The following is a 27,955-nucleotide window of genomic DNA, read 5'->3' as shown; positions in this document are numbered from 1 at the left end:
TTTACAAAAGATAAAAATAAATTTTATTATAGCAATTTAATAACTTTGCACATGGTCCTAATAATAAACACAGATATATTCCATCTTGGGAGAAGCTGAAGAAGAAGAAGCCAGAGAGGAATTGAATGTGGAGTTGAACCCCCCCAAGAAAGGAAGTGTCAGACCAGCCTTTGATTCCTCTGGAAAGTAGAAATACCATGAGGTGCTGTGGACTCACAAGGAAAAATAACTCCTCTGGGCAGGTGGGGGTTAGGGGATAGGCTTTTTAGAGAGGAAAATGCATCAGTGAGGGGATTCTATGAGCTATGGCAGTAGAGGCAGAAAGTCTAAATCAGGACCAGCCAGGCTTAAGTAAGGCAATTTCACCATTGGTACAGACACACCAAGGGCCACATGCGGGCTCGAAAACGAGCCCAGATTTCTCATTCCAAATGAGTTAAGTGTGCATTTTGGGATCTTTGTTTATCCCAATAGCATCCTAACTTAGCAATGTCCTTATACCTCAGCTAAACCTTCAGTAAAACGAGGTCATATTTGCCCTTATTTCAGAGTCGTGAAAAAAAGAAAAAATTTAAGCCTGGAAATTAAGAACTCAAATGCAAATTCATATTTACCTCTCACTACATCTAGATCCAATCCGTACTTTCTTGCCTGCTATGTGTAATCGCCTGGTCTTTTTGTTTTTTTATCACAACTTTCAGGTTTTAGAAAGAAAGTTGGTTCAATTTTGCTACAGTGGATTAATAATGGTAAATTATCCTTTTTAACGTTGCTGCAGTTCAGGAGAAGGTTCATTTTAGAATTCAAGGAGGTGGGAAGACAAGGTCATTCTTTGTTTGGAGGCCAGACCTCGTGGTGTCCACTGGCCAGCAAATCAAGCCGTCTTATCTTCCTTATCTCAGTTTACCTGCTAGGAAAGGGTGATGCAGACCTAGTTTTCCAGCTCCTGGTCTGTGTGCCCTTCTTTGTGGCTGAGTTAACTTGGCTGGGTTTTCCCTCTGAGGTCATCGCTTATTTATCTTTCCCTTATAAAATCTGCTTTCTGAAGAGCTGACAGCCACTTGCTCTTTCTCTCCTGAGAACTAAAAGAGGTCCATCCAGCTCAGTTCTTCTCAAAGACACCCCATCTGCACATTGTGCTTGTTTGCTCATCTATGAAAGGAGGGAGAGAGAGAACAGTCGGTGGTGTGATGTCAGTGTAAAGGCCTCCTTGAAGATAGACTAGATAATTGGACCAAAGGCTGAGTTCTCTCCCAGCCTTCGGGGTTTGGATGTGGCTGACTGAGAACCTTGAATAGACTGCTGTTACATCATGTGTGTGCTATGGAAAGATCTGTGTGCCAGGCGGGCCTGAAGGCCTCATCCTGTATCCCATGGGGATCCACTCACCCTGGCTGCCAGGCTCCAGCACTGACCATCTGTGACCTGTAATGGGTATTTTTTCTCTCACAGAGATCCCTTGCTTTACAGCAACTATACCAAAACACTTGGGTTAGGCCATGCCATTGTCAGCTTCAGAGGGTCTTCCAAGACCCACAGTGGGTCCCTTGTGTTCCCCTTCTCTTGCTCCTGTTCCCATGAGTGTTTGGCCTGATGAGGACCTTGGGTAGAACTTGGCTGGCAACATTAGCAAGAGCTGGAATCAGGAGTGGACCCAGGAGAAAGGTATAGAGCCCAGGGGATGAAACAGTCCAGATCTGTACTCATGTCTCTGATGTGACTTGGTTTCAGTTCCTCACTAATGGGTCACTGTGGTCTTCCCCTGTAGAGAAGTCCAAAATCCTCAAAAGGGACTGTGCTTTCTTTGATAATCCATTCGGGTCTGCTTTGCTCAGTATCCCTGGTGGGAAGAAAACACTCTTCTGAGAGCACAAATTAAACACCTGCTCATAGCCTAACTAAAGAACATACGAGAGTTCGCTCATTCCTGTGGAGGAGAAAAGAAGGAATAGCAGATGCTCTTCCTTTGTCTAACGTGGGGGGGACTGAGGCACAGAGCTCGGGAGCCACTTGCCTGCTCAGGGTCGATCTGAGGGTGACATTCGAACGCCAGACCCCCAGCACCAGACACAGACACTCCTCAAGAACTGAGAGTTCAGGTTTACGACTTCTGGGATCTCTGGCTTCCTTTTTCCCATTGGAGAAATGAAACTGAATTCTCTGCTCACCCTACTCACTTAAGTAAAAAGCTACCTAAGTGCTCTTTCCATTCATCCTTCCTCTTGGTGACGGAGGCTGGTGTTCAGAGCGACCCGCATTCCTGTATGAACAGCCAACCCTCCTCTCCCCCTCCGTGTGAAGAGCCACAACATCTATTGGTAGTCTCTGGGCTAATCATCCTGGAGTGTGGTGGGCGTGGACGGACCTGAGTTGACACGGGGGCCACTGGGGGATAATCCGTGGAACAAAAGGTGGTGGCCTCAAGGAGCAGGGTGAGGGTAGGGCCCGCTGCGACCAGGATCAGATAGCTAGAAAAAAAAAACACAGCGGTTATGTAACAGTGTTTACTATGGCTCAGGTGGCCCTGAGAAGGCAGAGGCAGTCCCCTGACAAAAGACCGTGCCAGAGATGGGGAAGAGTCACAGGGACAGAGGTCCCTGTCAGGCGATAAGGGAGTTGGCCAGAGGAGATAGTGCATTGGGATGAAAGGAATCTGCTCTGTTGTTGACAACAGCTAGGTCACCTAGCACGGCCTTCCCTATCCTCAGCTTCTCCCTAAGCCATGCCAGCTCTCTGCCCGGTCAGGCCAGCAGTATGCAGAGCTGAGGCTGGAGGGAGGAGCAGAGAAATCAGACACCTGGTTTTTGGCTGAATCTCTGGATTTCGCTACTCTTTTTCCTTTAATCTCCCACTTTTCAAAGCGGAGGGATTCTTCTCCCTAAACATGGGCAGAAAAGGAGGAGTCGGTCCAGGTTCCTTAGGCTCTGTGTTCCCACCAATCTCTCATCCTCTCTCCTGTGAGGCTGTGTGTTGGAGGGATCCTGTTATAGCTCCTCCTTGGTCCAAGCACACAGCCTGTGACTCTTGAGAGGGAGAGTTATTTCCAGTGGTGCCAGGGCAAAGCAGGTTCTGACCTGAGAGAGAAGGTGATAAGCCCAGCAGGGCCTAAGCGGACGGGAAGGAGTCAAAGCAGCTTAGGAGGAAGGCTCAGGTCTCCAGCGGGGCCTACCCCACCTCCTCCTACAAAGCTGTTTACCGGGCTCCGCATTCCCATAGAGATGAGGCTGGTAGGCAGTCCCCAGCTCCTCGCCCGTAGCTGCCACCTCCCCTTGTGAGAAACAGGAAGTCGGGACCTTTGTCGGCTCAGCTGCACCCTCTACATTAAATATTTATCTTGGAGTCCAGGTCAGAGCCCTAGAGAATAAGAGAAGCTCACTGCTGGTGAGAGGGGGTATGGCCAGGATTCCTGGAGTTGGAAGATTGTCAGCTTCACCATCTTTGGAGAACAAGGAAGAACATGAAAGAGATGTGGCCCTTAATCGCAAGGATCCTGACAGGTGGGGAAAAAAACTGGTGACAGGGGAGGCAGGCACATACTTTGTCCCTGAGGGAGGGAAGAGGATGGCGCCTAGGGGTGGGCAGGTATCCAAGCTTTAGGAGAGGGGAGATGCACTGCTGCCTGCCCTCAGGTGGTCCCAGAGCTCCTCCCTCCTTTCTAATGCTGACTTCTGTGGGCAGGGGCTACCCATCCCATCCCCATCCCTTCAGCTTTCCTGGTGAATCAGAGATTCTTGGAAGGGGCCTTAAAGGGGATCTGGTTCAGTTCCCTTACTCAGTGCAATAGTTGCCTTTACGAAGATGCCCCACAAGTGGCAGGCTTGGAACCTCTGAAATCTCTTTCTTGGAGACCTTGGATCTGCTTCGGAGTATGCAGCCAGTCTGTTGCCACACTGACAGCCCTGCAGACACTGGAAGCTAGGTGGCATGCCTCTCTCTCTCAAGCCTCTTCTCAACCTAAGCCTCTCCTTCCGCTTTTCGCATGTGAGATTGTTTCAAGCTGGTTCACCACAACCCGGATAGCTCTTTTACCTGAACTGGGGAAAGATATAGCTGATAGCATCAGTGATGGTAGGGATTTAAAAATATGGTTTCATCTTTCTTCATTCCCTTTCTTCTCAACTTTTGAGTTGAACGATGTGCTTGGGAAACACTCTGAAGTGCATGGTGACCTTAGGGCACCAATCTAACTCCCGGTAGATCTGCGATAAATGTTTTCATATTTTCATAATCTATAATTGATCACTCCCAAAATAAATCTGAGATTGTCCAGCAGGTATTTGCTATCTGGTTGGCTTGGGGTCCCAGAGCCAAGCCAGGGGCTAAGAAGTGGTACGTACCCCAGAGTCTGTCCACTAGCAGTAAGCATTCATTAAGTACCCTCGCTGTAACAGGCCCTATGCCGGCACAGAGGCTTGGGGGAGAAGGGGAAGATGGGATGGCCAGAGGGGTTGGGAGCCAATTGGCGCGCGCGGGCTCTTGGGACCCGTTGTCAGAGCGGCGGGAACAGCGGAAAAGCAGCAAGATCAAAACAAGGACGGTGTATGGGAACACCAAGACCCTGGTAACCCCATCACCGCCAAAGGGACCCCGCCCTCGTCCTCTTCAGGGGCGCGCCACGCCCAGCGGGTCGCTGCTTTAGGCCGATTTCCTCCCGCGCTGTCCTCCGCGGGCCTTGCACGTGTGTGAGCATCCGCCCGTTTGCCCGTGCACGCACGCATGTGTGTGTGTTTGCACTCGCCCGGACGCGCGCTCACGCAATCACAAACTCTCTCCCCAAGTGGGCAGAGAGGCGGCAGGGCCTAAACTCGGCCCGCTAGGCCACTCTGCCTGTGCGGCGCCTTTATCTCGGCCCCAGCCTGTCTGCATCCCGGTCCCGTTTCCGAGGCCGCCGGCTCCGTATCAGTTGCTGGCTCACCCGGGTTCTTTAATCATTCCTGCCCTCTGTCCTGGCTCCGCCGTGCAGCGGCTCCCTTCCCACCCGCTGGAAATGTCGCTGGAAACTCTGAGTGGCGCTCGCTGGCCCCCGCCCTGCGGTGGGGGCCGGGGAAGCAGCTGGGAAACCGGAGAGGGCTCCCCGGGGACCCTGGGCGGTTCCTCCCGGCGCCGCCTCGCGGCCGGCCCGGCCCCCGGCAGGGCCCACGCCGTCCCCGTGGCCCGCCCGCTCGCCCGCGCCCCGACGGGGAGCACTTGCCCACCCCGGACCGGGCGGCCCGAGCCCCCGCCCTCCACCCCAGCCCGGCCCACTGACCAGATCGCAGGGAGACACATTCCGCCGCGCGCGCGCCTCTCACGGTCCTTCCCCCCAGCGCGCGCCCTCGCCCCCCTCCCCCAACTCCGGCTCCGTCGATCCCCCTCTTCCTCCTCTGGGGCCCGGCCTCGCGGAGCCCGTCCTGACCCGGTCACGAGGGCGGACGGCACAGCCCGGACTTCTCCCTGCCCGCCCTCCCTCCCCGAGGGCCCGTCGCGGCTGCGCCAGGCAGGAGCCGCGCGGAGATGCTCCTGTCCTCTCGGGCGTCCGCAGTCCCCGCCACCTGCTCGCCTGGGAAGGTAGGTGCCGGGAAGGCGAGGCGGTGGAGAGGAGACGCGGCGGGGGGCGGGGGGGCGCAGTCGAGGAGGGAACCGCATCCAACACGAGGGGAAGGCAAGGAGCCCCTCCCCCGGGGTCCTGGTCCCAAACTCCGGGGAAGAAAGAGGTGAGAAGTCCCCCCTCAATCCAGATAAGGTGAAATTCGAGAACACCTGTCCTTGTCCACGTGGTCTTGTAGCTGGAAAATACCCCGGAGTGCGCATAGGGCCAGGCCCCCAAGGTCAGGGCAGTACTTAGAGGGAGGAAGCAGTCTGCCAACTACAGCAGGGCTACCTCACCTCTTCCAGCCCTTTGGAGCTGGCTGCCAGGGTGAAAGGCTGCCTGGATTCTGCGAGGACCCCAGGAACTTCCTGGCGCCCCTGTCCCCTGCCAGATGCTGGACCCATTGACTCCCGTGCCTCCATCTTCCCTGCGAGAAGTCCTCCTTATCGTCTCCTGGTACAGCCGCCAGGAGGGAAACTCAGCCCACGCTTCCCCACCCACCCCTGCATATCCTGAGACGTGCGCCCCCGGGAGCTGTGTTGGGGAGGGTCAGGCTGGGCCACCAAGGATCAGCAGCCCCTGGAAAATCAGGTGGTGTGGTCAGAGCTCCTGCCCGCCCCTTCCTACTGGAGGACCCTTCTCAGTGAACACAGCAGGGTGGGCCGCAGGGAGAGGAAAGCAGGCTGGGTCAGCTGATGGGCAGGACTGCCAGTGCTGACCTCGCAACTTGGCCTCCGGTGGCCAGCTGGCGGGGGAGGGGTTGCGGCTAGGAACCAGCCTGGTCCAGCCCTCGGATCTCCCACTCTCCCCCGCCTCAATTTCCCCCGCAAGGGGAGGGAGAGCAGCGGGAACAGGGGTGTGTCTGCCTGTTTCGCTTTTGGTAGGAGTCCTAATTGGATCCAGCTGGTGAGCGGCCCCTCCTCCAGCCTCAGCCCTCTACTCCCCTCACAGCCAGAGGTGGGCCCGGAAAAGCTGTGTCCCCAGCAGGTCTTTTCGAATGTCAGAGGGAATCCCCACTCAGACTAGAGTCAGGGAGCTGCCCCCAGCCTAGTGTGTACCCTGCAGCACCGCACTCCCCCCCATGGCTGAGCAGGAACTGGGTACAGCGGTAATCACAGCCCCCATTGCACCTTCATCCCCTCTGGCCTCCACACTTGTGCTGCTCATATGAGCCCCCCACTGCACACACAGACCCCCACTGCACACACACACCTCCACTGCACGCACACACACACCTCCACTGCACACACACTTCCACTGCACACACACCCCCACTGCACACACACCCGCACTGCACACACACACACTGCACACACACCCACTACACACACACCTCCACTGCACACACACCCCCACTGCACACACACACCCACTACACACACACACCTCCACTGCACACACACACCTCCACTGCACACACACACGCACACACTGCACACACACACACCCACTACACACACATACCTCCGCTACACACACACACCTCCGCTGCACACACACACCCACTGCGCACACACACACCCACTACACACACACACACCCACTGCACGCACACACACCCACTACACACACACCTCCACTGCATGCACACACACCCACTACACACACACCCCCACTACACACACACACCTCCACTACACACACACCTCCGCTGCACACACACACCTCCACTGCACACGCACACGCACACACTGCACACACACACACCCCACTACACACACATACCTCCACTACACACACACCTCCGCTGCACACACACACCCACTGCACACACACACACCCACTACACACACACCTCCACTGCACACACACACACCCACTGCACACACACCCCTCCACTGCACACACACCCCCCCACTGCACACACACACACCACTACACACACACACTGCACACACACACTACACACACACACCTCCATTGCATACACACACCTGCACTGCACACACACACCTCCACTACACACACACACCTCCACTGCACACACACATCTCCACTGCACACCCCCGCCTACTATTCAGCTGGCCCCCCTCTGTACCCACACCCCCCATGCTGCTCACATGACCCCCCCATGGTACCCCCTGCACAAGTCACATTCGGAGCACTGTGCTTACACTCCACCCCGCACACACAGCACCTCACAAGGCCCTCGCCGCCCTCCTGTGAGTCCCCAGACCCCACAGGCACGCGCAAGCCTTAACTCTCAACAAAAGTGCCAGAACTGGTCCAGCGCCGGAAGGTGGCAGAGGTTGGCTCAGCCTCTGGCCATGTCCAATAGGACAGGTGAGGCGGGACAGGTGAGCTCTCTGATGGAAAAGCCCCACCGGCTCCTCTCCCGGCTGCCGGGAGCCCTCTCCCCTGACCTAACCTTTGCCCGGGGCAGAAGAACCCAGCTGGCCAGTCAGGTATGGTACTCCCAGGGAGACCCTCTGTTCAGAAAACAGCCTGGAGGTGTAGGAGAAAGCGGGGCGTGTGCGCACATCTGTGCGTGTGCGTGCGTGTGCGTGACACTCAGCACCGCCTGCCCGGGAGCAGGTCCACCTTCCTGCTCCCCCGCGGCTCGGCTCCCCGCCCCACCCCTCACGGGCACCCGGAGCCCTCTGAGGCTTCAGTCCGAGCGAAGAGGCCGAAGAAGAGAGCTGATACTCCTCTGAGCTCAGAAGGAATGGTTCCCGCGGCCTGGAAATGCCCAGCGCGCTCCACCTCCCAGGAACCTTGGCCCGGTTGGGCAGTGGGCGGGTGGCCTCACCGTGGTCCGGGGCCTCTCCCCCACGCCTGAGTAGCCCCTTGTGCCCGCTGGCAAGCAGATGCCCACACAGGGCCTGGGAGTGGCAGAGGGAACTGAAACAAAGTCCCAGTGCCCAGGCCCTTCCCTGCCAGCTGCCCCAGTTCCCTCTGCCTTCGCTCCGGGGGAGAGGGCCGCGCTGTGCACTGAGAGCCCCAGAGGGGCTGGCCAGCAGGCGCGCTCCCGGCCCGCCTCCCCTCCTCCTGGCCCGGCCTCCCCTCCCCCACTCCCACCCGGAGCTCCTGCCCGCGGCCTAACAAGCGGCCCATTGTGCCTCTGGGAGCCGGCCCGGGCAGCCTGCAGGCGGGTGCCCACAGTGGCCTTTCTCCCCGTCCGTGAGCTCCCACCCAGCTGGCCCGACCCCGAGGTCGGGCCCAGAGGGCACAGACAGCCTGGACCCAGCAGGGCTCTCCCTTCCCGCTCCCTTCCCCACAGAGGACACGCAGAGGAGCAGCTGGTACACCCGGGGTCCCCCGGCCTTGACCCAAGCATGCAGGCCCCAGCCCGCAGCCTCCCAGCTGCGCTCAGCCTGGATGACTTCATCCCCAGCCACCTCCGGGCCCATGTAGGGCCATCCCCCCGGGGGACGCGGGTGAGTGAAACAGCGAGGGAGAGGGTTACTGGGGGCCTGTAGTGGGTGGGGGGCTCTCAGGACAGGTGGGGGAGCGGGAGGGTTAAAGGGATGGAGGGAGGGAAGGAGGTAGGTGATAGCTCCAGAGAGCCTCGCTGGTTTCCTGGGAAGGGTCAAGCCGTCCCCATGGGGTATGGCTGTGCCCTAGCAGCCACCCCTCCCACCCGTCTGCAGAGCCCTGGGGACCTGAGCTGCCTGCCGCTCCCGGCCCCTCCCCACAGGTGCCCGTGATCCGGAATGGTGGCTCCAACACCCTTAATTTCCAGTTCCATGACCCTGCGCCCAGGACCGTGTGCAACGGGTACTTCCCACCGAGGAGAGATGCTTCCAGGCACCCAGGTGGGTCTGCTCAGGAAAACCTGCTCCAGGAGCGCCGTGGAGGTGGGGGTCAGAGCTTCCTGGGCCCTGCCTTCTGGCTCCACCCTGGGTCAGGCTGGAGGGGCAGGAGGTAGATGGAGGCCTCTCGAGGGCCTGGGGCCAGTTAGCTCAGCTAACTAACTGCCCCTCCCGTGTGAGCCCGCTGGCCTGTGAGAGGGAAACTGCTGTGGGAGAGACCAGGCTGACACATCCCTTCCCCTCCCTGCCCCACCCAGTGTCAGGGGAAGGCCATGTGCAGGGGACATAGCCTTAGGGGCCCGGGGGACCTCCAGATGGCCAGGAGATAGCTTGGACTGGGGATGGAGGGTGAAGGAATGCGAGCGTATGTTGGCTATGGGAGGGGTGGGGCTGAACTCAAGACAGGCCCCCTAAGGGCTGCTCCAGTCTGTACTTGGCAGCCCAGCAGAAGGCCGGAGAAGCAGCTCTGGGAGCCTGCCAGCTCCTGGGATCCTGTGAGTCAGCCCCGCCTGGGCCACGGGGTCTGGGAGATCCTGGGACCGCCTGGGTGCAGGCCCACCCCAAAGGCCCCTCTCCTGAGGAGGGTGGCAACCTTTACTGAGCATTCCCTTGAGGCAGGCCCTGTGTCACGTAGTTCATTCATTTAACAAATAGCTGTTAAGCACGTAGAAAATTCTGGGCACTGTAAAGGCACTTTACAGGCCTTATCTCACGTCATCCCTCGGTATCCTGACAAGGTAAGGTGTGATTATCAACATCTTCCCAGTGAAGAACCTGAGTCTCAGGGATGTTCAGTCACAGAGGCTGAAATGAGATTCAAACCCTCGTCCATCCTGCCCTGAAGCCCTTACGCTGTTACACCTGGGGGCTGAAACTTCTGGTGAATGAGTTTCTGTCCCTTGCCTGTTGACTTGTGTGTCAGGCACTGTCCTGAATACAGTCATACACACTAGATCTCCCTACATCTCTGCCATGACTACCCTCATTTTACAGAAGTGGAAACAGGCACTGAGAGGTTGATTGCTGTGCCCATGGTCACACAGCCGGTAGGTGGCAGAGCCCAGGTCTGGTTTCAGTCTTCGCCCCCAGCCCCAGGGCCTTTTCTGCCACACCCCACTGCCTCCTCACCTGGATTGTCTCCCCCCAGCATCCTCTGCAAGTGACGATTCCGGCTCTCATTCTGAAAACTTTTAGGACATCCCCAGCAAAGCAGGGTGGGGTGGGGACGGGCACAGATTTCTCAACATAAAATCCATTTTCATTCACTTTAACTACAAAATAAACAGAGGCCTGGGGTCCTGCTGGGGATGGGGACATTTGGAGAATCTGCGTCGTCAACTCAGACAAACAAGGAGATGTTGAAACTTTTGAACCCACGGGGATCAATGTTCTGAGGAGCTAAGGGACAAACAAGCCCAGGTGGGACCCCTGCCCTTTGCTAAAGCTCCCCTGTACGTGCCCCGCAGACCCTGCCTGGTATCAGACCTGGCCAGGTCCTGGGAGCCGGCCTTCTGGGAACCAGAAGACCCCTGCCTCCCAGCATCCCCAGAACTGGTCAGCCACGTGGACCAAGGATAGCAAACGTCTGAACAAGCGCTGGGTCAAGTATGAGGGAATCGGGCCTGTGGATGAGAGCGGCATGCCTATCGCACCCCGATCTGTGAGTCCAGGGCTGGGGCCACTGATCGATGGGCCAGGGACCCACGCTGAGCTCCACCTCTGACAACAAAGGCTGTACCCAAGCCGTGCCAGACTAAAGCAGGGGTTCAGCCATGATGGGTTTGGGGGATCATGAGCCCCATAAAATTACAGGCACTCTTGCATGTCTGAGTTGCACAGTGGTTTTTTGGGGGGGGTTCTAGACTGCCCGCCAGATTCTCAGTGGTAGAGCGCCACTAGTGTAAGGGTTGACCCTGGCAGGGACCCACCGCCCTCATGTTCACGGCCCCAGGACCTGGCACGGCACTCGTGAACCGGTTGCTGAGTAAGTTACCGGCTGAATGGGTGAACGGGAGAGTCCTGAGTGAGAAGGCCTCAAGGGGTGGCAGGCGTGGGAGGATCCCGGGGGTGGGGTCCGGGCGCGGAGGACCTGCCCTTCCTCCACCCCCAGGCCTGTCCTGAGCCAGTCGCCTCCTCTAGTTCTCCACCTCCTCACCCTCAAGTGAAACTCAAGTTGGTAACATACCCTTCTGCCTCCCAGGGTTCTTCTGCGTCACAGGTGAGGCAGAGGATGTGAAATACCATTCCCACCCCATCCCCCCACCGATACTGTTGCCTTTATTTTTCATTACATAGAAACACATGTTCTGTGTGGAATCATCAGAAATACAGAAAAGCTAAGAGAAAAAAATGTAAACTACCCCAGATCTCACAACTTAGGGACCATCACTGGTGGACCTCCTTCCATATATCTTATTCAAACATAACATGCTACACGAAGTTGTGGTTGTTAAAGATGTCACAACAACCCACCCGCTGGGGCTTCAAGGGTGGCCAGAGAAAGGACTCAGGGAGGAGAAAACTTCTGTGGTTTGATATTGGGAGGGTAGCCTGACTTTGCCTTCTCTGATCCCAGAGTGTTGACAGCCCCAGGGACTGGTACCGGAGAATGTTCCAGCAGATTCACCGGAAAATGCCGGGTGAGACACCCTTCCAGAGGCCTCTCTCTGCCTACGTGGGCTCGGACCCCTGGGGCTTGGGGAGTAAGGGGTAGAAAAGGGAACTTACCTGCCCAGGGAAGTCTCTCCACCCACCCCAGCCTCTGTGATGAGTGGTTGCTAAAACAGGCCAAAGGAAGGAGCCGCCAATCTCCTCCCTGTACTCAGGGGAAAATGACCAGACACTGTCCCCGGTGTCCTCTGAGGGCCTGGGAAGCCACGAGGTCACGCATTTGTTCAGTCAGTCCCTTAACCAACTGTTGAGCGCTTGCTGTGTGCTGGGCACTATTCTAGGTGCTGAAGACAAAACAGGGAGCAAAAGAGAATGTCTCTGCCCTAGCGAAGCTTAAGGCAGAGGGGGGTCACAGAATAAACAGATAAGTATTTAACATGGCAGGTGGTGGTAAGGGCTAGGGAAAAAAAGCCAGGGGAGTGCCCAGTGCAGGGATGCTGCCACCTCACGCAGGCTGGTCAGGAAAGGCCCCTGAGCAGTGGCATCTGAGCGGAGAGCTAAGGGTGTGAAGGAGTTGGCCCTGCAGGGCTGGGGGAGGAGCGTTGCCGCTTGGGGAGCACCAGGGACCCAGAGGCAGAGCAGGCCGGGCATGTTCTGGAGCCGCAGGGAGGGGCTGGACCACAGTGAGAGGGGCACGTGTTAGGAGATGGATCACGGAGGTGCTGGGATCCGGTCGCCCAGAGCCTTTGGCTTTTACTCTGCGAGAACTGGGAGCCACCCACAGGCTCTGGGCAGAAGAGTGAGTGACAGGCTCTGACAAGTGATGGCTGAAGAGGCTCCCTCTGGCTGCCAGGCGGGGAAGAGGTGGGGCTGGGCGGAGGTGGGGGACCAGTCAGGAGGCCTGGCTTGAATCCAGGCTAAAGAGTCTTGGACCAGGGCAGTAGCAGCGGGCCTGGTGGGATTCCGGAGACACAGTCATGGGAATTTGCTGATGGATTGAAAGAGGCGAGTCAGGGATGACTTTAAACCTGAGAGAGTCGATGGAGTTGCCCTTTATAAATGCGCGTACACACAGGGGAGGCGGCGAGAGGTGCAGGTCTAAGGGGCGTTCAGTTTTCCATATGGTTCACCCAAAGTGGCAGCTGATATACAAGTCTGCAGTTCAGAGGCGAGGCCTAAGCTGCAGATGTTAATACCCGGGACCCACTCAAAGAGATTTTGATTTCAAGGTTCCCCCAAGTAACTCCGATGTGCAGCTAAGGTTAAGAGTCCCTGGAATAGACAGTGATCTTTAAGGTAGAAGACTAGACCAGATCACCCAGGGAGACAGAGAGACAGAGGCCCAGGGACTGAGCCCTGAAGCAGTTGGTTTGAGAGATGGGCAGGCATCAGCTGTGCAGCCTGGGAAGGGGCAGCCCGGGAGGCAGGAGGAAAACCAGAGTGGTCTCCCTGAAGCCAAGTGAAAAGGAATTTCAAAAGGAGGAAGTGATCCACTGTGACAGATGCTGTTGATGGTCAAGCCGGACTGCCCTTTGATCTGGTAAGGCGGAGGTCACTGGGGTCCTTGATGAGGGTGGCTCAGGCTGAAAGCCTGCTTATCGGGAAGGGGAACTGGAGACACTGAGTTCCTTATGGCCGGCGGTTTGCTGCAAAGGAAAGCAGAAAACTCCAGGAGCTGGAGGAAGGTGTGGGATCCGGAGAGGGGCGTTTTGGTTTGCGTTTAAGGTCGGAACTGTGGTCGTGTGTCTGCGTGCCAAGGGGATCAAGTGGGTTGGCTGGTCAGTAGCTTTTCCTAGGAGGCCCCAGAAAGTCCTGAGCACCTTGAGGAGTGGGTCTGGGCAAAGGGGGAAGGACAGGCATTTAGGAGAGGGTGCAGAAAGGGAAAGAGGGCGAAGGGGAAGTGAGATTCCCCAAACTGACCTGGTGAGGGCAGGTCTGCAAAGGTCAGGGAGAGGGTGTGTGGGAACGCCGGGAGGGAGGGGCAGGAGGGTTTGGGCGAGGCCACTGACCCCATTGGCTCGCTCAGGCCCTAAGTCGGCCAGAGGCATTTCAAGCCCTCCCAGAAACCTAATTCCTTCCCTCCCTCGGGACATTCTTCAGGCTCTGACTCAGCCCCTTGGCCCCTGCTCTAGGCAGGAGTGGTGCTGGGAGCCTCTGGGGCAGCCTCATGGGGCTCCCCATCCTCGCTTGTTGCCCCAGCCCTGACCTGGTCCTTTCTGCTCCCACAGACCTGCAGCTGGACCGGACCTTCGAGGAAACACCCAAAGGTGAGGGGGTGCGGGTGTCCCACCCCAGCCCGGCGCCTGCGTCTGCCCCTCCCTGCAGCCACACCTGGCTTTGGGGCTCTCCAGTTGGCTGAGCTCAGCTTGAGAAGTTTGTACAGCCCATTTCTGCGAGCTCCTAATGCCCTGGTAGATGGTAATTAAGAGCCTCCGCTTCACTGTCCGGCGAATGCCTAGCCCTGGCCATGATTTCTCTGGGCCTCTCTTTCCTCACGTGTACAACGGGAACACCCCAGAGATGTTTTGAAGGTTCAGTAAAGAATGTAAAGCTCTTGGCCCCAAGCCCATATTTCGCGGTCCAGACTATCACCCCCATTCCCGCCTGCCATCCAGGAGCACGGGTGGGTGTGGGCCAGAACCTTCAAGGGTCACCCAGGCGCCCTCAACCCCAGCTCTCACCTCCCACCACCCCTGCTTGTTTTCTCCCACTTTCAGTGGCTTCTTCCTGTGACACCTCAGCAGACTCAAGGCATCCAGGGCCCCAGCAAAGACCTGCTGCCAGGCCAGACCTGACGTCGTCTGTGAGCGGGTGAGCCAACGTGGGGAGGAGCTGCAGAGGGGCGCTGGCTTCCTTGTGGGGACTGGCGCCCCCTGGTGGCCACAGCTGGCACAGTCTTGGAGCAGGGCCCCTGGCTCCCCTCCATGGCTCTGCCCCTTCTCAGGGTTCCCACTGCTCCAGATCCTCCCCTCCCCACCAGAGCCAAAGGGGAATGGCGGGCAGGGATGGACTTTGCGCCATTCCTGGTCAGGACCGCCTGTGATGCCTTTGTGGTTGGCAGCAGGAACTCATCACCCCAAAGATCCACTCATCATATGGGGTGGAGAGCGGGGCAGCCCATGACTAGGCGTGGACCTGGGACCTGTGGCCATCCACTCTGAAGCCTGGAAGAAAACAAGGGGCATAGAGGATCCCAAGCTTTCTCCCAGATGCCGCTGAGAGAGGAACCCTCCAGATAGGTCAAGGACGGAGTTCCTTTTCTCTGTGCAAACCACATGAGCCCAGCCCGGGCTGCAGGGCCCTGTAGGAGCTCAGCCCAACCTTAAGAATCAGGAGCTTCTCTGTCACAGAGTAATCAATGAGTTTCTGATTCCTTTATGGGGAGGGCGTGACCTCATCAGCATGGTCTTAACTGGGCTGTGGCTCTTGGCATTATCGATAAGGTAGAGACTAAGATTTGAACAAGATTTGGTCAAGATTTGGACCCAGAGTTCTGGATTAAAGCCGGTGTGCTGCCTCTAGCCATGTGACCTTGACCGAGGTAACCAGTCTATGCCTCACTAGCCCCATCTGTTAAGTGGGCATCAGAGGGTGGTCGTGAAGATCAAGGTACATTGCAAGTCTCCACAAACATTATTATTATACAGGCTTAATTATGACTGGAGCTTCCTTAAATTAGGAACAATGTATTCCATTCTCATTATCAGTGTTATTACTGATGTTCTTTCTAAAATAGAGAATGGAGTCATAGTTACAGCCAACAAATACTGACCCTCCTGTCAGACATTCCATCATTTGATAAGCTTGGTACAATGGTTCCACTTGGTGGAAACGTTCAAACTCAGCAGAGGCTGGAACATTTCAGCCAGCCAAGAAGGAAGCCCTGGAGGGGAACTAAGGCAAATGTGACAGATGACATCACCGATCCAGCACCCCAGGGAACTGAGGCCCACGGATCAGAAGTAACTTGCCCAGAGCTCCAGGGTCAGGCCTGCAGGCTCTTTGCCCTGTCCTGGGTTTTCCTGGGACTAAGACGTAGTCCCACACCATTGGGCATTGGTGCAAGGCACTTAGTCATGGCGACCAGCTTCATCGAAGCTGCACAAACATATATACCCACAGTCACAGGGCCAGACAGAACACAAATGCGAGGTATTCCACCAAGGCCAGCAGGAAAGGGACTGGCCACTCCTGGAGCAGATGTGTGTGTCAGCCCTTCTCCTGGGTGTCTCACATATGTTCCCGCACCTAAGCTTTACCACACCCTTATGAAGGTGGGAATCATTCTCATATTATAGGCGTGAATCAGAGACTCTGAGAATTCATTAACTTGCCAAAAGGTGACACAGCTAAGTGGTGGGGCCAGCTGGGATTCGAACTCGGAGCTTATAACGTTTTACTATTTAACACTGCTTCCACAGCCCGGAGGCAGGTGGGGAGGGGGTGCAGCTCCCTCCCCAGGATTGTGTGCTCACGCATGCCTCAGTTTCCCTAAAAGGAAACTGAAGAGATGTCCTTCCCTTTTTTTAGAAGAAGCTGGGATGTCTCTGAAGAGTTTCTTAGAAACACCTTCAATCGCAATGCTGGAGCATCCTCTTCCCTGCACCAGACCCCAAATCAGGTAGCTCGCCCAGCATGCCCCCACTGCCCTCCCCGCCCCCTCCATCCCCACCCCCCCTCCCCCCCCTCCCCACTTCTCCCACCACCACACTCTTTGGCCAGGCCCTCTGCTGCAATAGCACAGATAAGGCTTTTTTTTCAGCTTGGGGCCTGTGCAGCCAGAAGAGCCCAGAATCCTTAGGAGGGCACTGATGGGGTGGGACAGTGGCCTGAAAGCCTGCTTTTTGAGCCTGGCCAGTGTCCCAGTACCTCTCTACTCAAGCTGATGCCTACACCCCTATGCAGGTGTCCAGACACCGAGAGAAAGCAGACAATGTCTGGACGGAAGAATCTTGGAACCAGTTTCTGCAAGAACTAGAGACTGGGAAGAAGGTGAGTGTGGGCCTGGTTCTCTGGAATAGGATGCACCCTCAGCTAGTGCATTTGGGGAGCGAGTTCACCCCCTCTGACTCACTCGTCCCACTCTTAGCCCAAGAAACCACTGGTAGATGACCCTGTTGAGAAGCCTCCCCAGCCCATCGAGGTGAGTGCTGCGGGCAGGTGGGCAGGAGGGGAGACAGCATGTTGGGGGAACAACGAGGGAGATTATGGGTGGTGTTGGTCCCAGTGACCATGGGCAAAGGCCACGGACCCAAAGCTCTGACCCTCTCCAGTCCCATACAGTTTACCTCTATACCCCCAACACCCAGGACAGTGCCTGGCATACGGTAGGCGCTCAGTAAACGTGTGTTGTAAATTGTGTGTTCATCAAAGCAGGAGCTGAGAAGGGAGTGATTAGTGTGGACTGGAATTGTCAGGAAGTGTTCTTGGAGGTGGAGCTTGGAGGACAGGCAGAGAGAGGGGCTCAGGATGGGGGAGACACATGCAAAGGCTGGAGGGGCCTCTGTGTGTGTGTGTGTGTGTGTGTGTGTGTGTGTGTGTGTGTGTAACACTCAGCCGGCTGGACGGGCAGTGGGAGGGAAAGCAGGTTGGGTAGAGTGAAGCCAGGCTGTGGAAGGCCGTAGAAGACTTGATGGGCAAGGAAGTAGGGAGTCCTGTAGGCTCTTGAACAGAGAAGTAACACAACAGAAAATGGTACTGAGGCACATCAGGAAGTACTAAAGTATTACCATGGGAGTAGGGGATGGGTGAGCTGGGTCAGCGGGCAGGGCCCTCCTGACACCCTGAGACGCACCTCCTGGCAGGCCCAGAGGTAGGCAGCCTGGCCTGGCCCTGTGCCCTGAGCCTGCCCTTTACCCAAGCACCCTGTGCTTTGTCCTGCTGCCCACTGGGCTTCGCACATCTGACCTTTGACCAGCGCCCCCCACGGTGCACTGCCCCCCCCACCGCCCCTCCCCGCTGTCCAAGTCTCTCCCCATAACCCGCCGCCAGGTCCTGCTGGAGAGAGAGCTGGCCAAGCTGAGCGCCGAGCTGGACAAGGACCTGCGTGCCATTGAGACCGGGCAGCCGTCCCCCAAGGTACCGGCCTCCCAGTCCCCTCCTGGGGGGAGGCAGGAACCCGGAGCCGCGGCTGCCGGGCCTGGGTGGGAGGCGCAGGCCGACGAGAGGCGTCGCCTCCAGCCGCACTCGCGACCTTGGGAGACTTCATCCCTGTTTGCTCTCTCCTTCCTAAAATGCAGGGCGTTCACTGTCCCTAGTGACCCCTAAGAACCCTCCCAGGCCGACTCCACGGCAGCCTGCCGTACGAGAGCCGGAGGCGTCCCCCGCCCCCGCCTAGCCCCGCCCCCTAGACCTCAGCCCGCTGGGACCCCAACCCCAACCAGGCCCCGATTTCCCGGCCTCCCCTCCCCCTTCCGCACCCGCGGTTCCTCCCCCGGCTCCTCGCTCCTCCAGTTCCCAGCCCGCCGCCCGCGCGGGCGACTCTAGGACCCCTCCCCCTCCCGCCCCTCCCCTCCCCTCCCCCTCCCCCTCCCGCTCCCCCTCCCGCTCCCTTACGAGCCAAAAACTTTTCCGGAGGCGGCGGCCTCGGCTGTGTCGGGGACCGGCGTCCCGGGCCCTGACCGCGCCCGTCTCCCGCACAGAGCTCGCAGGCGCCCCGACGGTCCCGGGAGCCGCGGCCCCCCGCGCGGTGAGTGGCGGCGGAGCGGAGCGGAGCGGGGCGGGGCGGGAGGGCCGCCGGCGGGGACGTGGCGCGGGGAGGGGGCGAGCCCGGGACACTGACGGCGGGAGGAGGGGCTCGGAGCGCGGAAAGTGGCCGGCGGGGGCCCGATCCACAGCTCGCCGCCAGGGGTGCCATCCCTGGCCCGCAGAGGGAAGCCTGCCCCCAGCTCGGGACTCGGGTGGCGGCGGCGAGGGGATCCCGCCGCGCACTCCCGCTTCCTCCACCCCGGGCCGCACCCTTTCCAGGCCTTTACCGCTCGGGAAGTAGGACATCCTGCTGAGAGCCCGGGACCTGGGGAGAGGCCTTGGGAGGAGGCGGCGGGAGATGGGAGAAGGGGGTGGGTGGGACATCTGGGCGGTCAGGGGTGAGCGGGGTAGGCTGTGAAGCTCCAGACAGGTGGCTCACTCGTGTGCCCCCCGCGCAGCCCGGCCTCCGCCTGGAGCTCCAGTTCCCCGAATGCACTTTACCAGGGTTCCTCCCTGAGCGCCCACAGGATGGCGGACGGAGGAAGCCCCTTCCTAGGTCGGAGGGACTTCGACTACCCTTCCTCAACCCGAGGTAAGAAGCAGATCCTGCTCTTGTTCTCACCCAGGCAGACGCCCACCAACCACCCCCAGGCACCAGATATGCTGGGACCCCGGGGGAGGGGGCAGGAAGGTCATGGAGCCCCCTGCTTCCACTGGTCCTGGGCGGGGAGGGGGAGCAGAACCCCATCCCAGCCCTGCCCCCCAGACGTGGCCTTCCCAAGCTGAGGTAGTGCTTCTCCACAGACCCTAGTGCCTCTGAACCAGGGGGCAGCCCAGCCAGGAAGGAAGAGAAGAAGGTAAGGGGGGGTGGGAGCGTTAGGGTCAGGGTGCAAGGAGGGCCTGGGGTGGGTCCCGGTGGCTGCTCTTCGCGACCTGCCAGCTGCTTGACTGAGGTCAGTCCCTCTGTCCTCTCCCCCTGCCCAGAGGAAGGCCGCCCGGCTCAAGTTTGACTTCCAGGCACAGTCCCCTAAGTAAGTGCCCTTCTCTTCCCTCTCCTTCCCTCTGGGCCAGTCTCTGGGAGGACAGAGCTGCAGTGGGCCCCCCAGAGGGTGGAGGGGACTCTGGGTGCGCTGGGCAGGGTCTGAAGGGAAGGAGGACCCGGAGGACCTCAGGTTGCTGGGTGTCCTTGCTCTGGCCTTCAGGGAGCTGACTCTAAGGAAGGGTGACATCGTCTACATCCACAAGGAGGTGGATAGGAACTGGCTGGAGGGGGAGCACCACGGCCGGCTGGGCATCTTCCCCGCCAATTACGTGGAGGTGAGCAGGGCAGCAGCAAGCAGGGGCCTGGCTGGGCGGGCGCATGGGTTTGCAGGGAGTGCAGACCCCTTTAAGCATCCAGGGCCCCTCTCTCTGGAGCTGGCTGCTCCCTCACATCTGGCAAGTTTCCCAAGATGTAAAACTGTGAGCTCCGGGCAGGGGCCAAGTCGCAGCCTCATTCATGCCCTCAGGAAATGTTTGTTAAATGAGGGCTAAAGGTGGAGCCCAGCCCAGGGGGGAAGAGCCAAACAACTCAGTTCCTGTACCAGAGGCCACCAGCCCTGTGGGCCTCCCCCACTTTCACCACTCAGAATCCACCTCTCTCAAGCTGTCTTTGGGAAGAATTCTAATTGCAACTGACAAGAGTATGAATCATGTGATAGTTCACAAATCACATATACTTGCGTCATCTTCTTCACGTGTATTACTTCCCTTGTTCCCCTCATTAACCTGGGAAAGTGTTAAATCATCCCCCTTTTGCAGATGCACTTGCTAAGGTTCAGAGACAAGTCGTTAAGTAGAAGATCTAGAATCTGAATCCAGAGACAGGTTCTGGATTTGATAGATATAGGGTTACAGGTTATCTCTGGTATTTGCATCTTTTAAGGAATTTTAAATTATCTAATTTATTGGCATAAAGTTGTTCATAATGTTTCCTGATTATCTTTTTTTTTTTTTTTTAATTTATTTTTGGCTGCCTTCCGTCTTCATTGTAGTGGCTTCTCTTGTTGCGGAGCACGGGCTCCAGTAGTTGTGGCACGTGGGCTCAGTAGTTGTGGCACGTGTGCTCTAAAGCACAGGCTCTGTAGTTGTGGCACACTGGCTTAGTTGCTCCGCGGCATGTGGGATCTTCCTGGACCAGGGATCGAACCTGTGTCCCCTGCATTGGCAGGCAGATTCTTAACCACTGTGCCACCAGGGAAGTCCCCTGATTATCCTTTTAATGTCAGTAAGATGCAGAGTGATGTCCTTTCTTTCATTCCTGATATTGGTAATGTGTATCTTTTCTTATTCTGGCTAGAGATTTGTTAATTTTATTGATCTTTTCAAAGAACCAACTTTTGATTTCACTGATTTTTCTCTATTTTTGTTTTCAGTTTCATTGATTTCTGCCACTTCGTTATTTCCTTCCTTCAGCTTGCATTAGGTTCTTCTTCTAGTTTTTTAGGGTGGTAGTTTAGATTATTGATTTGAAACCTTTTTCCCCTAATGTAAACATTTAATGCTATAAATTTTCCTCTAAGCACTGCTTTAACTACATCCCACAGATTTTTTTTTTTAATTTTTTAATTAATTAATTTATTTATGGCTGTGTTGGGTCTTCGCCTCTGTGCGAGGGCTCTCTCCAGCTGCGGCAAGCGGGGGCCACTCCTACATCGCGGTGCGCGGGCCTCCCACCATCGCGGCCCCTCTTGCTGCGGAGCACAGGCCCCAGACGCGCAGGCTCAGCAATTGTGGCTCACGGGCCCAGCCGCTCCGCGGCACGTGGGATCCTCCCAGACCAGGGCTCGAACCCGCGTCCCCTGCACTGGCAGGCAGATTCTCAACCACCGCACCACCAGGGAAGCCCCATCCCACAGATTTTGATATTTTGTTTTTTTCACTCAACTCAAACTATTCTCATTTCCTCTGTGGCTTCCTTTTTGACTCATGGATTGGGTCATCTAATTCAGGCTCTTCATCTCATAGGCATCAATAGACCTCCCCTATCCTCAGAACGATGTCCCTGATCCTGAAGTTCCACAAAGTATATATAGTATTCTATGTCATCAGTCATTTACATCTTAGTAGGAACTAGTTTATTAGTGTCTTGATTTTCTGGGTAGGGTGAAGCAGAGAGAGCTTGGGGACTCAGGGCACCTGGTGGGGTAGAAGGGGAGGAGGAGGAGGAGGAGGGACACTTGGTTCTCAGCAGCAGTGAAATGGTAGATCCTCACTTTTAGGTAACCAGGAGTTCCCTGCTCCTTGGAACTCCTCATGTCCTTCTGTGCTCCAATTTAAACTCTCTCCTATTTGCACTGCTGTGGTCCACTCTAATAATGCCCACTCCATATACCTCTGATGGAAATTCTTCCTCCAGGAGCATTCTGGGACTGACCACCCCCTTGCCTGTGCTCACCCCTGGCCACCTGCAGTCTTGTGTCTGGTGTCTGTCTCCTCTCTGGTGTGGGGACAGATCTTGCCCATATTGCCTCACCCTCCCAGGAGCCCCAGGTCTGTGCCCAGATGATGCCCAAGGTGACTCTTTCTCATGCCCTTTCTTCCTACAGGTGCTGCCTGCAGATGAGATCCCCAAGCCCATCAAGCCTCCGACCTACCAGGTGCTAGAGTATGGAGAAGCCGTGGCCCAGTACAACTTCAAGGGGGATCTGGAGGTGGAGCTTTCCTTCCGAAAGGTGCGGCCAGGCAGGGAGTGGGGGTGCAGGGCAGGGGCAGGTGAGGACACAGGTAAATATGTGCAGTAAAAACATTTAAAAAAAATATCAGGTGTACCCATCTTCAGTAGTATTTCAGATTTTTGTCCTCAGTCTCTTTGGATATATTTCCCTTAATTTTGCCCATTTTTTAAATGTTCAAAACTTCTAGAGTAGTTGTGCTTTGTTCAAATTGCAGTTTGATAGGCTGTGAGGATCACAGTCAGCTTTTTTTTTTTTTTTTTTGGTGGCGAGATCCTCACAGCTTGCGGGATCTTAGTTCTCCAACCAGGGATTGAACCTGGGCCCATGGCAGTGAGAGCATCGAGTCCTAACCACTGGACTGCAAGGGAATTTCCTCAGCATGTTTAAGAGAATGGAAATCTTAGAATGCCTTGCATGTAGAAAGGTGTTTTACAGACTTTTAGACAGTTATGTATATATGTTTGTGTGTGTGTACTGAATTGTTATTACGACATATTTTTTACTATAGATCATAGTTCAGAAAGCTTGAAAAATGTTGTCCTGGAAAGCAGGGAACTGGTCTCCCTTGGTTGATTTTGGGGGCAGAGGCCATGACTGCCACTAGCGAATGTTTCCCCAGAAGAGCTGGCCCAGGGAGAGAGGGGGAAGGAGGTGCCTGGATGGAGAGAGGTGGGGGCATGTGGAGGCCAGAGACCATCCTTCCCAGGTCAGCCCCACTAACACTAGTCAGCATGGGGGCGTGAGGACGCACCAGCTGCCCTCAGAGAGTTTGTTTTCTGATGCAGTGGTGACCGGATCACCCAGGGCGGAGGCAGGGAAGGACCCAGTCACGGCAGTGGTGGCTAATGCCTGCCCGGTGCTTCTTACCAGCCTGGCATTGAGCTGTGTGACCTCTGTATAACCTGCTGACACCCTCTGAGCCTGATCCCTTCGTGCAAGGTGTTAGGTTTAAATAACACTGTCCCACGTAGGCTCCCTCGGGTACGTGGCACCCGAGAGGGCCCTGCAGATACTAACTACCTCTCTGTGACCAGGGGGAGCGCATCTGCCTGATCCGCAAGGTGAACGAGCACTGGTACGAGGGCCGCATCTCAGGCACCGGGCGCCAGGGCATCTTCCCTGCCAGCTACGTGCAGGTGACCCGGGAGCCCCGGCTTCGGGTCTGCGAATACAGCCCCCAGCTCCCTGCGTCTCCCCGCCTGACCAGTGCCGGCCTGGCCCATCACCCCAGCTCCCCATTAATGCCGCGCAGCCCATTTGACCCCACCGACTGGGGGGGCCGGACCTCCCCCCGCCGCACTGGCTTCTCCTTCCCCACCCAGGAGCCCAGACCCCAGACCCAGGTAAGGTGACCTGCCTCAGGCCGGAGAGCTGAGCCCTGCTCCGCGTACTGTATCCCCCATTCCTGTGATGGTCTGTGCTTCGGAATCCCGCCCAGACTGCTCAGGACTGACTAGTGGGGTGACTGGGCAGAACCTTGTGTTGCAGCCCCATCCTGGCCTTGAGGACCTCAGACCCTTGGTTCTGTCCTTGAGCTGCAGCCCAGGGAGGCAGGAGTTTCTAGGTAGGACCCAAAGCCAGCACCAACCTCCTGACCTTCCAGAATCCACTCTTGGGATTTCCCTATATCAGCCTCTGGGACAGGGTGTGCCATGAGTAGGGGGTCTGCCATTCACCTGCTGTGTGACCTTGGGCAGATGACTTGCCCTCTCTGGTTCTGGGTTTCCTCGCCTGTAGAATGGGGATAGTAATCCCCACTGCAGAGGTGCAGAGGGTAGTTGGTAGGTAGTAGCTGATGGGTAAGTTATAGCCATTGGTCCTCGTGCTGACATAGCCCACAGACAAGTGCATCTGCTCCTGGGTTCATCCACTCACTCAGCAAACTGTTATGGGCAGACAGAGCCAGGGCACAGGACTTCTCCCGCTCCCGGCTTTGTCCGTGCACGTGTTCAAATCAGCCATCTCCCCTACCTGGGCCCAACTTCCCAGCACTTGTGAAGTGAAACAGTCAGACAGATCTCCCTGTGCTGTGGGGATTGCGAGATGAGGCATCGTGGGAAGCTGCTCCTGGTGAGGTGGGCAGGCCCGTTCACTTCTCCTCCTTCATGCTTGCATGTGCCTGCCTGCCTTCCTGTGGACCCCAGAGTCTCAGCACCCCTGGGTCAGCTCTGTCCCATCCTGGAGGCTCCAGCCGTCCCCTGGAGCTGGGGACCTCATCCCCCAACACCACTCAGATACACTGGACCCTGTGAGTACTGGCTGGGGTGCTTGGTCAGGGTGGGGGGGGGCTACCCCGCAGGGAGTGTTGAGCACACGGACGCCCTAACCCGCTCCTGCCCCCATCCCAGGATGGAGTTGGTAAATTCCTACGAAAGAGTGCTTGTCATTATAGTGCTTATGGGTGATTTTGGTGGGGGGGGGGGCGGTGCGGGGGCAGGAGGGTGCTTGTCTGCGGTGTTCCTGACCTGTCCCTGCCAGCCCTGGGCCTTAAAGCAAGCCTCCCGCACTGGGCCCCCTGGCCTCCGTCTCCTCACTGGGTTTCCAGCCCTGAGTTCAGCGCGTGTGTGCGCAAAGTGTGGGAACTGGTAGGACAGATTTTTGAAGGCACTGGGAACTCAGAGGAGGTGGGGTTTGGGTGATGAGGGCTTGGAGAGCGGGGAGCAGGCCTGGGGAAGAATGCGCTAAAGCCAGACACAGTCGCCATCCCTGCAACTGGGCCAGGGGCTAATGGGAGCATGGAGGGACGCTGGGAAATTCAGAGGATGTGGCTACCTTGGTTTTAAGACACTCCAGGCCTGGTCTGGGGAAGGGGCGAGGGCTCTGGTGGTTGCCATGGCGATGTTTCCTGCAGGTACCGGGCGATGTACCAGTACAGGCCCCAGAATGAGGATGAGCTGGAGCTGCGGGAGGGGGATTGGGTGGATGTCATGCAACAGTGTGACGACGGCTGGTTTGTAGGTATGTGGGCTGGGGGCAGGTGTATCTCAGGGTTCTAGGGGGATGCGTTGGGGGACAGGCCAGAAGGGGTATCTTTGGGTCCTGTGGGGGATGGGCTTTGGGCAGTTCAGAAAGGGTATCTCAGGGTCCCTGGGGGGATTTGGGTGGCTACTACTGGCAGCCAGTGCTGGTTCAGCAAAGGTTCACGGACTGACCATCCCCCACCCTTCCGGCCGGGCACTGGCTGCTTCCCCAAAGCCAGCACTTCTGTTGCCTGCCTTCATTCCCTGAAGAGGGGTGAGACCTGGGAGGAAAGCAGACCAGCTCAGGGTCATTGGCGAAGCCAGCTGGACTCAGGGCAGCAGGGTTCCCAACCCCCAGGCCCCTGTTCCTTCCATGATACACCTCTGTCTCTGGAGCAGTCCTCGCAGGGGAAGGGTCCTATCTCCTGAGACACTAAGCCCCCGATGGAAAGGAGCAAGTCTCACACCTGTGTATCCCCACCCCCAGCTAGCAGCTAGCTCCCCCCACCCCCAAGAGGAGAGAGAGGAGAAAGATCCCGGCTTTCGGGGCTGGCCCAAGGGCAGCTCAGGCAAAGGACTAAAGCAGGAAGCCTCAGGTTGGCCTTGGCCTGGTTCAAGGTGACCAACCCAGCAGGCTTTTTCCCAGAGTGGGCAGGCCCTGTCCAGGCCTCAGCTTCAGAGGAGTGAACATCCTGCTGAAGCTCCCACTCAGCAGGCTGCAGGGCCTGAGGGGTTGGAGGGCTGGCTGCCTGAGGAGGGGTGGCCACAGGGGTGGTCCCTTGACCTGGCAGCCCACCCTTTCTCATCTGAATCCCAGCACCTCATTGCTGACTAAGCTTCGGACACACCGGTAATTATGAAGCACCACCTTGTTAACAGTCCTTCCTTTGATGGGTGGGCTTTTTTTTACTCTGTACACGTCTACTTTTGCATTTTTTTTTACAACTCCTAATAAAGACAAGAGGAAAAAGCACCACTTTCGTGGAATAAGCCACAAGTGCTTTTAGAGGAAAGGTTTAGAATGTTCGGTTTCTCGGTCACACTGGCACATTTCAAGTGCTCGGCAGCCACATGTGGCTAGTGGGTATCATTTTGGACAGCGCAGGTCAGGGAAGGCTTTCTGGAGGAAGTAGGGGAACAGGGGAAGGATTTGGGGAGGAGAGAGGAGAGGGGAGGCACTCCGGGCAGGGGAGGAGTATCAGCAAGGCCTGCGGGCAAGATGGGCCTGGGCTGCTCAGAAGGGAGTCAGGATGGAATGTCTGCCTGCCTGGAAGGGAAGGTCCAGGACTTTAATTTCATTTTATATTCCTGTGTCTTCTAGCATTTCCCCTCCTCTACCCCAGCACACAGGTTTCTTTGGGGTTGTAGCAGACAGAGGCCTGGATTTTAGTCCCGCCTTTGCCTCTAAGCAGCTGAATGCTTTGGGGGAATTCATGTGGCCTTACCTGCCCCATCTCTAAAATTAGGGTGTCATACTAGACCAGTGAGATTCCTCCCGACTTATGTTCTGTGATTCATCCTCCTGTGTCCTTGCTTTCCCAAGGACGGGTGGGGTTATTCAGTGCTGTGTGCAGAGTTGTACACAGTTGTTGAGTGCTCAGATTTCGTCCATCATTATCGAAATCATGAAGTGTGGCTTGTCCCATCTAAGCTTCTGCCTCTAGGGGGCAGGAGTGAGAAAAAACAAATCCTCCCTGGGACCGGGACTCCGCCTGCAGTTCTGGACACTGCCAGCAGAGGGCAGGGCTCTCACTCCCCCCAAACCCCATTCCTCTTTTAAAACGTGGGGAATGCTCTTTCTGTCTTTCCTATTTCAGGTGTCTCCCGGAGGACCCAGAAATTTGGGACATTCCCTGGAAATTATGTAGCCCCGGTGTGAGTGATCTCCGTGGCAACTCAGAGCCCAGCCAGGATGGGATGGGGAGCAGAACACTTATGGGCGAGAGAGAGGATGCCCCCCCATCCTCCTCCCGCAGGACCTGAGCCGCTGGCATCTGCAGACAACCTCAGCGGCCTTTCCCACGGAACCTCCCTTGAAGCCCCCTGGACTGATTCCCACCCACAACTCACAAGCATTCCTCTAACAGCCCTTTTATATCCTCCCCTACCCCACTCCCCAAATATAGAAGTCTGCTTTGAAGTGGAGACTATTTCCAGGCCTTATTGAGACCAGACCCCCGTGTCCACCACTCCACCCTGCTATGGCGTTTCCTCTAACAGGGGCCGGCTCCCAGCTTCACCCCCATGGGGTTCCTCTAACAAGGACCAGCTTCCTAACCTAATAGAGACCAAAGGCCGTCTTTGCCTGGAAGGGATTCCTCCCCTTTCACTCCAGCTTGCCTGCCATCCCCTTTGCCTTCCTGCCTCCAGCTGGGCCTGGGAGTGAGATGGGGGATGGACGCAGCACTTCCTTAGCATTCGAGGCCTGGCAAGAGGTCTTGCCCAAAGGCTCCCTCTTCCCACAGGCTGCCAAGCCCTGGGCTCGGTTGTGCTTATCCTCCTGCTGCTGTAGCGCCCAGGAAGGGTGGGGCCTCCGAGGACTGGCCTGTCCCAGATGTATTCCAGGGAGAGTGATGTGTGCTGTCCTCCTGCCTGCCCAGCGGCCCCCAACCCCCAAGTCCCCTGTGGAAGGGAATGTAAAATAAATCTGGCTATCAGGGA

General features: G+C 57.0%; 1 protein-coding gene and 1 long non-coding RNA gene across 14 annotated transcripts; one reads left to right on the top strand and one right to left on the bottom strand.

Annotated features, from left to right (window-relative positions):
* LOC132368217 (uncharacterized) lies at window positions 1-18,612 on the bottom strand. Of its 4 annotated transcripts, XR_009503982.1 has the most exons (3): window positions 4,916-4,994; window positions 2,366-2,468; window positions 1-1,840 (listed from the first exon to the last, which is right to left on the bottom strand). It is a non-coding gene; the product is annotated as an uncharacterized LOC132368217 (long non-coding RNA). The 4 variants fall into 4 exon arrangements; XR_009503980.1 differs by lacking the exon at window positions 4,916-4,994 and adding an exon at window positions 18,487-18,612 and having other exon boundaries at window positions 1-2,468; XR_009503981.1 differs by lacking the exon at window positions 4,916-4,994 and adding an exon at window positions 5,249-5,299 and having other exon boundaries at window positions 1-2,468.
* SORBS3 (sorbin and SH3 domain containing 3) lies at window positions 5,147-27,955 on the top strand. 10 transcript variants are annotated; one of them, XM_059926921.1, is made up of 23 exons: window positions 5,458-5,547; window positions 5,875-6,077; window positions 7,781-7,866; window positions 8,790-8,946; window positions 9,207-9,324; window positions 10,788-10,981; window positions 11,897-11,960; window positions 14,160-14,198; window positions 14,649-14,742; window positions 16,462-16,552; window positions 16,837-16,923; window positions 17,021-17,074; window positions 17,923-18,009; window positions 18,573-18,619; window positions 19,077-19,210; window positions 19,423-19,475; window positions 19,603-19,649; window positions 19,821-19,935; window positions 22,206-22,331; window positions 23,369-23,677; window positions 24,479-24,582; window positions 25,186-25,292; window positions 27,112-27,264. In XM_059926921.1, the coding sequence occupies exons 2-23, from the start codon at window positions 5,961-5,963 to the stop codon at window positions 27,171-27,173; spliced, it is 2,292 nt and encodes a 763-aa protein (XP_059782904.1). In that variant the 5' UTR covers window positions 5,458-5,547; window positions 5,875-5,960; the 3' UTR covers window positions 27,174-27,264. The 10 variants fall into 10 exon arrangements, 9 of the variants coding, with proteins under 9 accessions (XP_059782901.1, XP_059782902.1, XP_059782899.1 ...); XR_009503978.1 differs by lacking the exons at window positions 5,875-6,077; window positions 7,781-7,866 and adding an exon at window positions 23,823-23,898 and having other exon boundaries at window positions 5,149-5,547; window positions 27,112-27,200; XM_059926918.1 differs by lacking the exons at window positions 5,875-6,077; window positions 7,781-7,866; window positions 25,186-25,292 and adding an exon at window positions 23,823-23,898 and having other exon boundaries at window positions 5,147-5,547.

The sequence above is a fragment of the Balaenoptera ricei genome, chromosome 6 (genome assembly GCF_028023285.1).
Source record: "Balaenoptera ricei isolate mBalRic1 chromosome 6, mBalRic1.hap2, whole genome shotgun sequence".
NCBI classification, from domain to species: domain Eukaryota; kingdom Metazoa; phylum Chordata; class Mammalia; order Artiodactyla; family Balaenopteridae; genus Balaenoptera; species Balaenoptera ricei.
Note: the sequence above shows the minus strand (reverse complement) of the source record. Positions and strands in the feature narration are given on the sequence as shown.